Source organism: Nomascus leucogenys, chromosome 8, assembly GCF_006542625.1.
Source record: "Nomascus leucogenys isolate Asia chromosome 8, Asia_NLE_v1, whole genome shotgun sequence".
Classification (NCBI taxonomy): domain Eukaryota; kingdom Metazoa; phylum Chordata; class Mammalia; order Primates; family Hylobatidae; genus Nomascus; species Nomascus leucogenys.
In genome coordinates, this window is record NC_044388.1 from 37605534 (window position 1) to 37619082 (window position 13549).

Genomic DNA, 13549 nt, shown 5'->3' on the forward strand with positions numbered 1-13549 from the left:
TACTTATATGAAGGTGTTTCCAAGAGTTTAAAAGAGCTGTATCAATATAAGATGTTTGTTGTTTAAGCTTAAACACGTACTCACAAGGCAAAAAATCTGAAACTGCTAGTATTTTATCTCGCAGGCCATTTTCATAAAGTAGGAGAATTACATATACCAAGTCACTTGGTGAATTGGTTTGAAGGGAAATGAAATTACCCCTATATTGGTAATAAGGAACAGTTTTGTTCATATCTCTTTGATGCCAAAAATATAGTATGTATTCTTATTTACTCTGTAGTGAAAAGGGTTGTGTAAAAACCTCTAGGTATGAGCTACCAGAGCTAACTTAGAAAGGCTCTTTGCTTGATGGTTGCTGTATAGATGAACTATTAATAATAACTATGATGATGGATGTTGAGGATTCAAAATGATGGTCTTTCTATCTGTAAGTATATTGCTTCCTAGAACGTTTCAGTGGCCCTTTTTATTAGAGGATATACTGGTAAAATCAATCCTCCTTAAAATGCTTTAGTTATTAGAGTAACAGCAACAACAAAAAAGTGGTAATTATAAAGAGCTTCCGTATTTAAGCACAGCCCCATTGCATGACCTTAAGGGCAATATTGTATCAGGATTCTAGAATTTTGGTGGTTAAATATATGTGAGTGAATAACATGAAAAATTTTATACAGTTTTAAAAATAGTTTTACCTTAAATGCAAAATGACATGTATTAAGTAATTCTGCGTAAGAATAACTGATCTAAATTTTAAAATGTATTTGTCTTTGATTTGGGATAATGCAATTAAGTGAAATTTGTCTTGATAAAAATCTGTTTCTAGTATCTTTGAACATTAAAAACAAGAGTTTATTTGTAATGTCTTTTTAAAAAACAGGGAATGTAGTTTTTCTTGTCAGTAATCATTATAGTGTGAAAGTACCTGACTTCTATTGTTTAATGACTTAACTTGTAACATGAAACACCCATGAAATAAATACACAATTGAAATAAGTATATAAAAGAAAAAGCTCAAGATCATTTATTGATAAGAGACAGGGATGGAATCATGTTAGCGCTTATCAAAACCAGTGTTTCAACATAGTGAGAATCAATGATCAGTGGCAAATAGGGTCATGCCAAAGGGAAATTGACAGCTCTCCGGGCCATGCTGCCTCTTATTCCACATTTCAACTTCACTCTAGTTAAATTTCAGTTAACCAATCATTTGAAGACCGAAGCAAACAACAACAAAAATCTGTAACCCACAGTTTTCGTGGGACATGGTTTTCTAAATGTTATGTCTTTTCTTTTCTTTATATTGCTTGGTACCAGATCATTTTTAGGAATCTCCATATTCCATAGGAGGAAAATTGCCAGTCTGAAAGCTCAGTGTCTTTAGCATTTTTTTTTGCTTACCACATGTTTGCCCTCTAGGTGCCAACCTGGATTCACTGGAGCAAGATGTACTGAGAATGTGCCCATGAAAGTCCAAAACCAAGAAAGTATGTTAAAATAATCTGAAATTTGCTTTCTCCCCCAACTACAGCAACAATCACTACCACTTGGTGCTTTTACAGCTCAGTCGTAACTGATTCATTTTGTTCTAATTATGGCTTAACCTCTCAAGGCATAAACCCATTCAATGTTACCTTATTTAACTGTCTCTCAAAGTGGGTCCCTAAGTCATCAATTTACAAGAATGGCCAGTCACGATGGCCCGTGATGCTGACAAACCACTGCAGGCAAGCCAACCGAGAAACATTTTCTTCCAACGTGTGTGACCAAAGCCATCATATGGAAAACTGAGATGAATAAAACGTCAGATTTCATTTTAAGGGGTTCCCTTTGAAAGAAGGCAACCACTTAAAGTGCTGGGATCTTTCCACCATCCCAACTTAACTGCAGTCTGTCCCAATTTTTAACCATTTGGGGGAAGTGCCAGAGCCTGAAAGCCATGATCAGGGCAAAGATTCAGTTCCTGAGGGTGAACCCACCAAGTTTCAGTCAAATGACACTGAAGGAGCTTCTTTCTAGCATATATTCACCTCTTCTCTTTTTCTCTGTTTTTCTACCATTGTTTTTTTGTTTCTTCTCTCAGGTGCCCAAATGAGTTTACTGGTGATCGCTGCCAAAACTACGTAATGGCCAGCTTCTACAGTACGTCCACTCCCTTTCTGTCTCTGCCTGAATAGGAGCATGCTCAGTTGGTGCTGCTTTCTTGTTGCTGCATCTCCCCTCAGATTCCACCTAGAGCTAGATGTGTCTTACCAGGTCTAATATTGACTGCCTCTGCCTGTCGCATGAGAACATTAACAAAAGCAATTGTATTACTTCCTCTGTTCGCGACTAGTTGGCTCTGAGATACTAATAGGTGTGTGAGGCTCCGGATGTTTCTGGAATTGATATTGAATGATGTGATACAAATTGATAGTCAATATCAAGCAGTGAAATGATAATAAAGGCATTTCAAAGTCTCACTTTTATTGATAAAATAAAAATCATTCTACTGAACAGTCCATCTTCTTTATACAATGACCACATCCTGAAAAGGGTGTTGCTAAGCTGTAACCGATATGCACTTGAAATGATGGTAAGTTAATTTTGATTCAGAATGTATTATTTGTCACAAATAAACATAATAAAAGGAGTTCAGATGTTTTTCTTCATTAACCAAACAGTTTGCATTGAGGCATTTTTTAAAAAAAGCATCAAGTAGGAAAATTAAAAACAAACATTTCACAGCAAATGAGATATCCTGGCTTCTGCTTATGTTGCTTAGGGAACAAGTAATTCAGGCACTAGTTTAAACAATTATTTATTTATGTTAGCATTTCTTTATGTTTCAAAAGTAATTTAGAATAAAATAGTTACTGTTGTTTAAATATTTATTTTGAGATATAACAACTCAACTATAGGATAAATATATGTTTGTGTATATATATATATAAAACTTAAGGCAAAACTGGGAAATTTGGATAGATGTTCGTGGCTTCCTGAAGTTTTGAACATCATTCCTAAAAGACCCAATTCACATTGTACATAATTTTATAAACCAAACCATGTATTTGTCCTATTGTGAACTGGGTTTATAACTTCTGGTCCTGGAGCTTTCAAAACATTGCATTTAAAATGCATATCATGTAGTTATCCATGTAAATGAAAGAATGGCAATTTTTTTCTGTAAAGGTTCAGAGAGCAAATATTTTAGGATTTGTGGTGACACCATCACTGTCACAACAACTCAAACCTACTGTTGTAGCATGAAAACAGCTGTAAACAATGCATAAAACTGATGTGCATGGGTGTGTTCCATTAAATCTTTATTTACAAAAGCAGACAGTGGGCTGGATTTGTCAACCACTGATTTAGATTGTCAATTGCTCACCCTGAAAAATATGTCACATAGCTTACTGCAGTTTAAATTCACCTAACATAAGAAACAGTGATATAAGTTGGTTATTTAGGGGTCCTGAAAGAATCAAATTTACCCTTGTTCTGATGCATGCAGAGAATAACTTTCTGTAATTCCTGTTAACAGTCATAGAAGTTTCCAGAATAAATTCTATAATGTATAATGGTAAGATTAGACCCATAATGTGCAATCATTTATTTAGGGAGGTAGTATTTATTTATTTACATAGGCTACGTATCAAAGACAACTTCCTCGGCCATTTTCTGTTGTGAAAAATTAGTAAATTGGCATTGCAAAATTTCCAAACAGCCTTCACTTTATTCACAAACATTTAAATAATATGCATTTAGTAGGGAGAATTTTTCTATCCACAGCTAAAGCGAATAGCTTGATTTAATTTTTAAGTTAATTTCTTAAAGATAGGATAGAAAATAAAAATAAAATGGTAAAATAGAATGTTATTTAATACCTTAAAGCATTTCTCTTAGAAATGTGTATTTGTATTTAAATAACATAGACTCAGCAAATCCATGTGGCTGGATAAATACAGTAAAATCATACTTTAGATTTTAATGACAATTCTGATCACCTAAGTTACACTTACATTTTTGGTGTTAGAGTTTTACTGTGCTTTGAAGGCAATGTTCAGGCACTATATAAACAAAAGCATTAAAAATGAAACATAATTTCCCAGCATAATTATGTAGTTAGATCTGACAGGAGCAACCAGAGAAAATATTTTCAACTTCTCTTTTAGACCGTTTGCTTTTTCAGAAGATATCATTTTAAAATAACCACTATGTATTTGTGAAGTTCAGAGTGTGATTCCTTAAATAAATTCTTTAGTATGCTTTCAATGCCACTTTTGGACGACATCCAGGAAAGCAGCATTCATATTTAACCTGATTTAACAAAGATTGATTGCACATTTATGAACAATATATGTAATGGCTGTGCAGCAGAGATGCCTCATGTCTGGAAAAGCAAGAGCTTCCAATCAGAAATTGCTTTCCAGTGTTGTCTTACTGAGAGTTAATGTTCTAACCTCTATGCCTTAAATTTTCAATTTTTATCTCTGCAAACCCCTACATAGAAGGCAGAAAAATAAATTTGTGCTGCTCTGAGAACTTTATGTTCAAGTAGCAATGAAAGCCAGAATAAAGATAGAGAATGTCACCATAGTGACCGTTTTAAAATTTAATTGTTTGTAGTCTTAAAGTCTGGAAAACATAAATTTTGAACACAAACTGGGGAAAGATAGTCCCCACCTTCAAAGAGAAACATTCAAAACTTACCAAACTGCATTTTCAGTTGAAAGATAACATTCTAAAGAATAGATAATTTTTTAAGTTTATTAACATAAAACTTACATTATTCAGATTTGATACAGTTGATTCTGGTCAGAATGTCCAATGGGCCATTTACTGATTTATAAAAACTGACTTAAAATATGAAAGAGAGGGACAAATGTATATTTTATAAGGCAGCCATTTGCCTTGAAATAAAACATTATATTTATAGTACTTTCTAGGAAAATATTGTCAAGGTTAGTCAGCTTCAAATTTGACCTAACTTGACACAGAATTCCTAGTTGGAAAAAATTGTGTTCATCAATATATGGTGTGGGGTGTGTGTGTGTGTGTGTGTTTGTGTGTGTGTTCGTGTGTGCATCCACACATATGCATGTGTATACAGGCACTCCATAATCAATGTGCAGATTTTAGGGAGGAGAAAAGAAAAAGCACCCACACTTTAATAGTTAGGGGCAGTACAGAGCAAGTATGTCATATATAAACTAACATATAATAGGACCTAATTATAGAATAGCTCAAATTTAGAATATTTTAAAAGATTGTAATTTTAGAACTTTTAGGAACATTCTCACACTGCGTAAATTTAGCAGATATCCTTAAAAGTAGTTTTGAATCACAGGTTATGAGTGCATCCATCATTTGCATGGATTTCTAAATGCAACCTGTTGAAATTATTCTTGTTCATCAAACATGTATCTTGCTAACAGTAGAATAGAGGAACACTTCACCTGTGACAAAATTGCCGTAAATTCCAGCCAAGTGTTAGTGAGATTTTACTGTGTGTGTGTTTGTGAGTGTGCTTATGTGCACATGGAATTTGGAACTAAGGAGAAAGTCTCCTGTTAACATTTCAAAGGGCCCAGTGACACTACGGATTGGCATATGTGAAAAAAAAAAAGTATCTCCATTTTATAAAGGTAAGTCTAAAATTAAAAGACAGACACTAAATTGGTCCCGTTTAGAATTGGCATTGACAGAACTCCTTTCGAAATCTCAGCGGTACAGAAAGTCAAGACTTTAAGATTTTAAGTCTTTGAGATGATTAGCATAGACAGGCCCAAGATGTTAAAGAGGAAAATCCTAAATGTCTTCAAATTTTAACAGAAACCATAATTGCATGGATATATAATTTTTGTAAAAGAAAGTTGTTCTATTGTTCTTTCCTTTAATGCAATTGAAAATTTAAATTAACCTACAGGTTAATCAGTTTTCCTCAAGCAATTATAAAATCCTAAGACAAAGGATTCGTGAGTCAATATTTAATAGTTTCTGAAGACTTTTAGATTTAAATTAATTTTTTTATATTGCTCAGAGCACAGCAGGAAATCACATGTAGAAAAGGAAACTAGATTGTTTACAGTAAACTTTGTGTTTTTGAATTATTAATTTAATTTGAAAAATGTAGTGGCTAGGCAGAAGTTCAATAGGAAGCATGTGATTCTTAATGAGCCCAGGCCAACATTAGATTAAGTAGAACAGATAGAAAGTAATAACCTTTTCATAAAATGAAAAGTGCTCCTGTATTCTGCTTTTTTTTTTTTTTGACTCACAATGAAAGAAATGTAGCTACCAATAGTAAAAATAAATTAGAACATTATTTGCTCTGGGTCTAGTATGACTGATGCATGTTCCCTCTGCTTGTTTCCTTGTTAGGGCTTATGGCCAGAAGAGATTCCAGTTTTAAGTACCAATTTCCCATTGAATTATTTGAAATTGGAGCTGCCTGATATGAATGACTTCCCGTGAAATGAAATTATAGTTAGGCTGACAGACTTACCTATAAAACTGTAAATGCAGTAATATGTATGCATGGGCATGCTACTAATTTTATTGAAGACTTAACCAAGCTTTCTATGCAACTAATATAGATCATGAGCAGTGTTCATGTAGGCATGGAATCCTGACTCTCTGGAAAGAGTTTCTGTAGACATCGCTTGATTTTAACCCTTAAATTATTACTGATTGGTAGGAGAAAAAGGCAAGAGAAGGGAGGGGGTTCTAGAAGGAAAAGCTGGGTCCCACCTTCATGGAAATGAGTAAGGAGATTTATTATTGACTTACTTGGAAAATGAATATTTTCACGTTGATATTCCAAAGTTTGTATGAAGAAAGCAAATGGGAAAAAAATGACCAATTTTTGACCAATTGAGTGTTGCACGGAGGCAAGAGAAATTTATCTGGACTTGAATAAATTATTTTGCTGTGAATATTGTGCAACCGAGTTAATCGTAACTAAATCCCCTAGCTTTTAATTTATGAAAAATATAGCTTATTTGCTTGTGTACGCTGGACCCAAGGCAGAGGAAATTATTATATATAGTGCTTCCCATTATCCTTGTTTTGCAATGTACTTTTTGATATATGTGTGTGTGTGCATATATATATATATATATATATATATATATATATATATATATATGCTTAAAATCTGGGAAGCTTTATTTCCTTAAAGGGTAGCAAGTTTTTAAGTTTTCAAGTATCCCCAGAGCTTACAGAGTATTTCTGGCCGTGAAACTAGCCAAAAGTAAACAAGAATACAGTAAGTGGCCCAGGGTACATCTCTTGATGTGTCTGGTACCCAAGCTGTTAACCCCTTCTGCTGTTTGCCAACATATTTCATGTCTCTTTTACTCCCCAGGCATGCCCAGTGAGGCATGTGTTTGCATAAGAAATATTTTGTTAATGAAAAATTAACATGTCCAAAGTCACTAAAAAGGTCCATGGCAGAGGCAGGACCCGAAACCAAGATGATTCCAGCACACTCATCTCCTGCTTTTTCCCTCTCTATATGAGGTACTTTTTCCATGCCCAAATGCAAGTTTTTGTAAGAGAAACACCCCTCCACGGCATTTTTTTCACACTTAAAAGATACCTTGCCATATCATTGAATAGCCCTTGTATCTCTCGAGGCAGTGATCAAAGAAAGAAAATATAGATCTCCATTGATATGCTGTCTCTCCTGCCAACCTGCTTCTTGACCACACACATAGGCGCATGTATGCACACACACACACACACACACACACACACAGAGAGAGAGAGAGAGAGAGAGAGAAAGGAAGTCCTAGAGCCTTCCGCATCATGAAATTTGATTATCAGTTTTGGTTTTGAGAATGAAAAGTGTCATCCCCGGAGATTTTTTTTTTTTTTTTTTTTGGCCTTGTTTTCCCCCGCTTCTTCAATGGAGCCTCTGCAGGTTCTGCTGTTCCTGCAATCCTGGAGTCTCTGGAGTCCCAGCTGCCAGGATTGCTGGCTCTTGGCTCATACCTTTGAGTCCACTTCCCTGGGCAGCCCTGCAGGTCCTCCGAGTGGCTGTGTGCATGGGAGTCCAGCATTCTGGAGAAGTGATTTTGCTGGCTCTCTGTTATTTAAAGGAGTAGTAAGTCAAGATGAAAAACCCTAGGAATTGGATCTTTCCCACTTATTTTTTCTTCACTTTTGAAAAAAGTGAGGTGTAGAATTGTCGTATGCCATACAGAACTTATATGAGAAAAACTAGAAGGAGTCTCCAGTGTCCCAAGCCCCTGTTTGGGGTTTTGGGGCAGAAGCATTTGTTGTTTTCTGTGAATGAAACAGGCAAGTGATGAGGAAAGTGGAAGATTAGAAGAAGTAAAAGAGATACAGCTAAGAAAATAATTACATAACCAACGAGCAAGAAGTATTCGAGGCCAACTACCCACAAACAATCAAAAATCCAAGTCCAACCTGATAACATTTTCAGAACAAATTACCATCCTCTTGGCTTCTGCTCCTGCCTCTGCCAATGGGTGTCTTTGGGTAAAAAATAATTAATTAATTTAATTAAATAAAATTCACCTCCTTGGAACTTTGCTTCTGCCTTTTAAAAAGGAATGAAATAGTATCAAATGCCTTTTCTGATTATAAAAATAATCTTTCCATTCCCACACAAGGAAATAATGTAGGGTATAGTTCAGCAACAGAACTTCTCCCTCAGTAAGGTCTTTTAAGGGTTAATAAAGACACAGTGTGCTGGTATTTTGCACACCTCATGAAAAGAGACGTTCCCTATGTGGACTCACAGAGGCGTACCTGAGCACTGCTTCTTAACCACACACCATTTGTCTGGTTCAATGTGCACGCACAGAGAGCCATAATAGTCATGTGTAATGTGTTTTGGAGTGCAGTGTATTGCTCTTTTCTGAAACTTTTTCCCTTTCTTTCTTTTTTTTGTCAACTTTCTGCATTGGCAGAGCATCTTGGGATTGAATTTATGGGTATGGACCAATCATCATTCCTTTTAGCCTGCAGAATTTAGAGCCTATGAGCTGAAATCTTTTTCCCTTCCTACTCTTACCTTTCAGTTCCTAACTAATTTCCTTTTTCTTTAGAAGGGATCATACAGCTATAACAATGATTTCTCTGCATTCAATCTATGATTAGTTTACTGAAATGTTACCGAGTGCAGCAGGTTTTAGATTCCCAAGCATCCTTCACTTAGAGTTTAAAAGTACCCCACCTGCTGCAAATTCACATATATCCCACGCTGCTTAACCCACTGATTGGATCTAGCTCTGCTGTTATATAAAAGCTGGGGTAAGTAGTAGTAGCACATAAAGGATACAGGGGAAATCTACTCAGAGTCCTGAGAACAAAAGACTTTTTAAATCCATCTGCTTAAAAAACACACAGCATCTTAGCCTGGTAGGATTTTTGGCATACAATGTAAAAATCATCTATTTAATATAAACAATGTAATGTATATAGAAAGCCCTTACATTACAACACAATATTAAATGCACAGACTTGAATTACTCATTTTCTGAAGATACTCAAGCACCACCCTAGTCAACTTCATTATCTTATAAGAAGGAAATAGAAAACAGAAAGAAAGCAGCCTTGTGCTATCTTAGGTGGAGATTCCAGTGGTAATGGAATTAAATTTGAGCCATGAAGATTATCCAGACAAGTAATCAAATAGAAAATTTCACACTGTAAAAGTAAAAGAAAAATATATGAGTATACAAAATTTGGACACACTTTTTTGGAAGGCCTTCATCCCGCATAGTTGGGATTGAAGACCAGTCTCTGGGGAGTAAGGAGCTGTGCTACCTTCCCAGAGACTCCACAGGGCCAGGCCAGTCAGTCTTTCTCTATGCTGCCTGCAGTCCTGGACCATGGTTGGGTCAGTGACACAATGTCCTGATTCTCAGAATATCTAGTCCCCATCCAGCTGGCTTCAGGGACATCATGCAGCAGGGGCATCCTACAGCCGCTGCCTTCTTTTGGATGATAATGTCACAGGCTACACATAATGTAGTTTCCAGACTTTGCGGGAAATGAGGCAGTTGCAAGCTCTAGCAGCTACAGGGATTACTCAATGAGTTGCCCATTTCTTCCTCAAAAAAAAAAAAAAAAATCAGGAGTAAACTATCAATTTGATGAGAAGCCCCCAGGTGCATGTGAATGGGCCTTTGTGCCTTGCAGAACATCTCCCAAGAGGGACAAACACAAGGGGGAGCACCTCTATTACTAGGGAGCACATTGTGTACTGAGGGGAGCTATCTATTGGAGTTTTTTCCCTCAGGGAAAAAAAAAATTGTCCCACTTATGAAACGGATTATTGGCCTATCCTGCAGGGAGGGAAAAAAAATTCTACCATTACACCATACCCTTCTATCCTTAACAGCATATTTCTCATTTTTATAGCTGGAGGGTCTGACTATAGAATGTGTTGTTTCTGTCCCCAACAGTAAAGTGAAAGATATTTGAGATATATAACTTCCCCCTGAGTAAGATCTTCTTCAGTAAGATCTTCTATGGGTTAGGAAAGACACAGGGTGCTGCTATCCGCGTGCTTCTCAAAGGTACAGTTTCCAGAGGCTCATAGTTCCAGGCTTGCCGGTGTACTAAACCAGAACATCGCATCCTTCAGGAAAATCAGACCTTAAAGGTCAAGTACAACTCAGAAAGGTAAGGGCTCTGTTTCTTGGCCAGGCCAGATCAGACTGAAAAATGTGCTTGATCTGGAAACATGTTAGTCCAGCCAAACCATGAAGACTCTGGGGCATTTGTGCTCATTGAGAGACAGACCCACCGATCGGAATGACGGACTCTTGTTTTTAGCCCTGTCTCTAATTTGCTCTTCCCCAGTTGACCTGACACATAAGAAAAAAATTAATATGGGGAAAAAAGAGGTTAAAGAATCCATTGTTTATATTATTTTTCACCAAGTATTTTTCCTTGATCACATTCATAGTGTGGGATCACCTGATTGAGCCAAACCGTGAAAAATTCAAATAGCAATGTGGATAAGGGTTGTAGTGCATCTGGTCAATGCTGACGTGAATACAAGATTTTAATCCCATGTCTGTATTCTATGGGCCTTTGCTTGAATCAGCTCATTCTAGTGCTGTTACATTACCCTTTGGCCTTTACTGAGCTACCTCTTTATTTCCATGAAATGATCATTTCACTGGAAAATGTGTGTCTGCCTACACAGCATAGAAAGAATGCGCCCGTCATCATGCACCATATGTTTCCAAACGCAGCTCATTCTATTCTTCTGTAATTAACAACAACCAAAAGACAACTTGTCCCAAGAATCCCTGAGAGTATGCATGATGCCTTTTTCCCATTTAGCCCTTGTCCATGTCCCCATTTTTGAAGTTTGCAGAAGCACTTTCCCAGCTTCTTTCTAAAGATAGGATGTTAAGATGTCAGTAGACAAGAATAACCACAGGCTTGCCCATCTTCAAAGAAGAAAACAATAGGGTAAGGAAAAGAGGACAGTCATACAGGGCCTTCATCTCTCGGCAATAATACCTACACTCCTATTTCTTCACCAACTCATCACAGCCCAGGGAGCTGTGCTCTGCGTCCTGGGTCCCACGGAGAGAAGGACCAGTGGGGTGACAGCTCTGCTTCTTAGACATGTATCCTAAAACCTGATCAGGATACCAAGGTCAGGAAGGGAGGCTACAGCAGCAGCATCAACCAGATAACATCCCAAAGAAATTAATTCCCTGTCCTGTGGCTATGGGGGAGGGGAGGCAGCAGACATACGCAATTAACATTTAAGCACTCACATTCCATATCCTCATCTGACTTTTGCTGCACACAAAATCCGTGATACCAACTCAATATCTCCTGGTGCATTGTTTCACCGCAATGCGCCAGCCGCTTCGCTTTCTAACTGTGGCTTCCACATGACTGCTAGCTTAGATTAGGAGTTATGCTGTATGGAATGACCCTTCCAACTTTGCAACCACCTTTTCTTCCCACCCAAGCATTTCCTCCCTCTGGTTTTCTTTTCTTTCTTTATTTTTCCTCCCTTAGTATCAGGCATGCTGTGCCAGGGACTTCAGATGGCTCTTTAACTTTTAACCTTGTTTTCCCTTCCTCGGTCTCTCTGTCATTCTGTCAGTCTGTCTGTCCTCTTGGTTTGTTTTTCCTTTCCACCTCCAACCCTTTTGATTTGTTTTTGTATAATCTATGCAGCATTCTAGTCCTTTACCCACTGACTTCTCTTTTCCTTCTCCTCCTGTTAATAATCAGTGCTATATTAATTTGATTTGACAATGTTCTTGACCTGTTTACTGGAATTTGATTATAATGGGCTCGGCTTGTAGGAAATGTTTTGTTTCATGATAAGGTCCACTGTATCCTAGAAATTAAAATTCACTTTTTCATTTCAAGAAAACTTCCTGCAAGCTGCCTTCTCTCAAAAGAGAAAAAGGTGTAGTTAAAGGTGTAGTTGTGCCACTGCAGATGTAATATGGAAATATGCTTTGAGGGTCCCTTGTTGATGTCCAGAATAGTCAGCTGTTTGTACAGTATTCCCCAGTTCTTGACCAATTTATTGATCATAATGGCAAGTGAACAGCATACACTGCTTATTTCATACCAGTTGAGTTCTCTTTCTGAGTGAACTTGTGAAGATCTTCCAATAAATGTAATTAGACTCACTGGAAGCTCAGGTCCTAAGGGATCAGGGTCCCTATTAAATCAGCAAATCTTGTTAATAACCTGACCTACCTTAGTATAATCAACTTATCCCCCAAAGAAACTAACTCGCAAATAGAAAAACTTCTATGAATTAGAGACTGATCGCATTTTGGGTGCAGTAGTATCTTTAGTTCAAAGTTCTAAGTGTCACATTTCCTTAGTATAATCTACATTAGCTCATTTGCCAAGTTGGCCAACGTATGAATGTGCACTCTATTCCAAATCACACGTCATTTGTACTGGTGACCTCTTTGGACAAATAAAACTTGTTTCTAAGTACAATTGGTGGAGTAATTAGAATTGTCTTCCAAAGGACAAGTCTCCATTTGGGCCCATAACTGTCCTACCCATCACATAGGATTTTCTTTGATACAGTGCCCTGCTACCTCATATTGTATTGCTTTTTGTGTTCACATTTTACTGTTAAATCACAGAGAGCCTGACTCAATTTACTACTTAACTACAAGCCAAGTTCATGTTTGCAAATGTCTTTGAATTTAATATATTTAAGTTAGAAATGACTCTTTGTAAAGACCACTGGATATAAAGTGATGATATAAAATAGCTGGGAAATACAAAAAGGCCAGGGGCTGAGGGATAAAGAGGGGAGGAAGGGGGGCGCCCAGTGATGCCAATCCCAGCTCCTTTAATTGGTGTTGATTCCTGTTGTCTTTGCAAGAGCTTTTTATATTTTATTTTGCAAGAGACTACAAAAAAAAAACTACAGAGTTTTAACCAAATAGTTATTTTATAATTAATGTTTATGATTTCCAATTTACTATCAACTATATATATATCTATAGCTTATAATTAGAAGTAATTTCTGAGTATAATATTTGTATTGTAAATGGCCCCAGCTGGCTTTTTTATATTTATG

At 36.8% G+C, this 13549-nt stretch overlaps 1 protein-coding gene across 6 annotated transcripts in view; it reads left to right on the forward strand.

The window, feature by feature from the left end:
• NRG1 (neuregulin 1) overlaps positions 1–13549 on the forward strand; it is a 1126614-nt gene that overhangs the window by 1093295 nt on the left and 19770 nt on the right. For 4 of the 6 annotated variants that reach the window (XM_030817079.1, XM_003269550.3, XM_030817078.1 and 1 more), the window contains 2 exons: positions 2081–2139; positions 8919–8942. In XM_030817079.1, the coding sequence (XP_030672939.1) occupies positions 2081–2139; positions 8919–8942 (83 nt within the window). Of the gene's footprint in view, positions 1–1416; positions 1485–2080; positions 2140–8918; positions 8943–13549 lie in introns of all 6 variants that reach the window. The other 2 variants (XM_003269551.3, XM_003269557.3) reach the window with 2 other exon arrangements.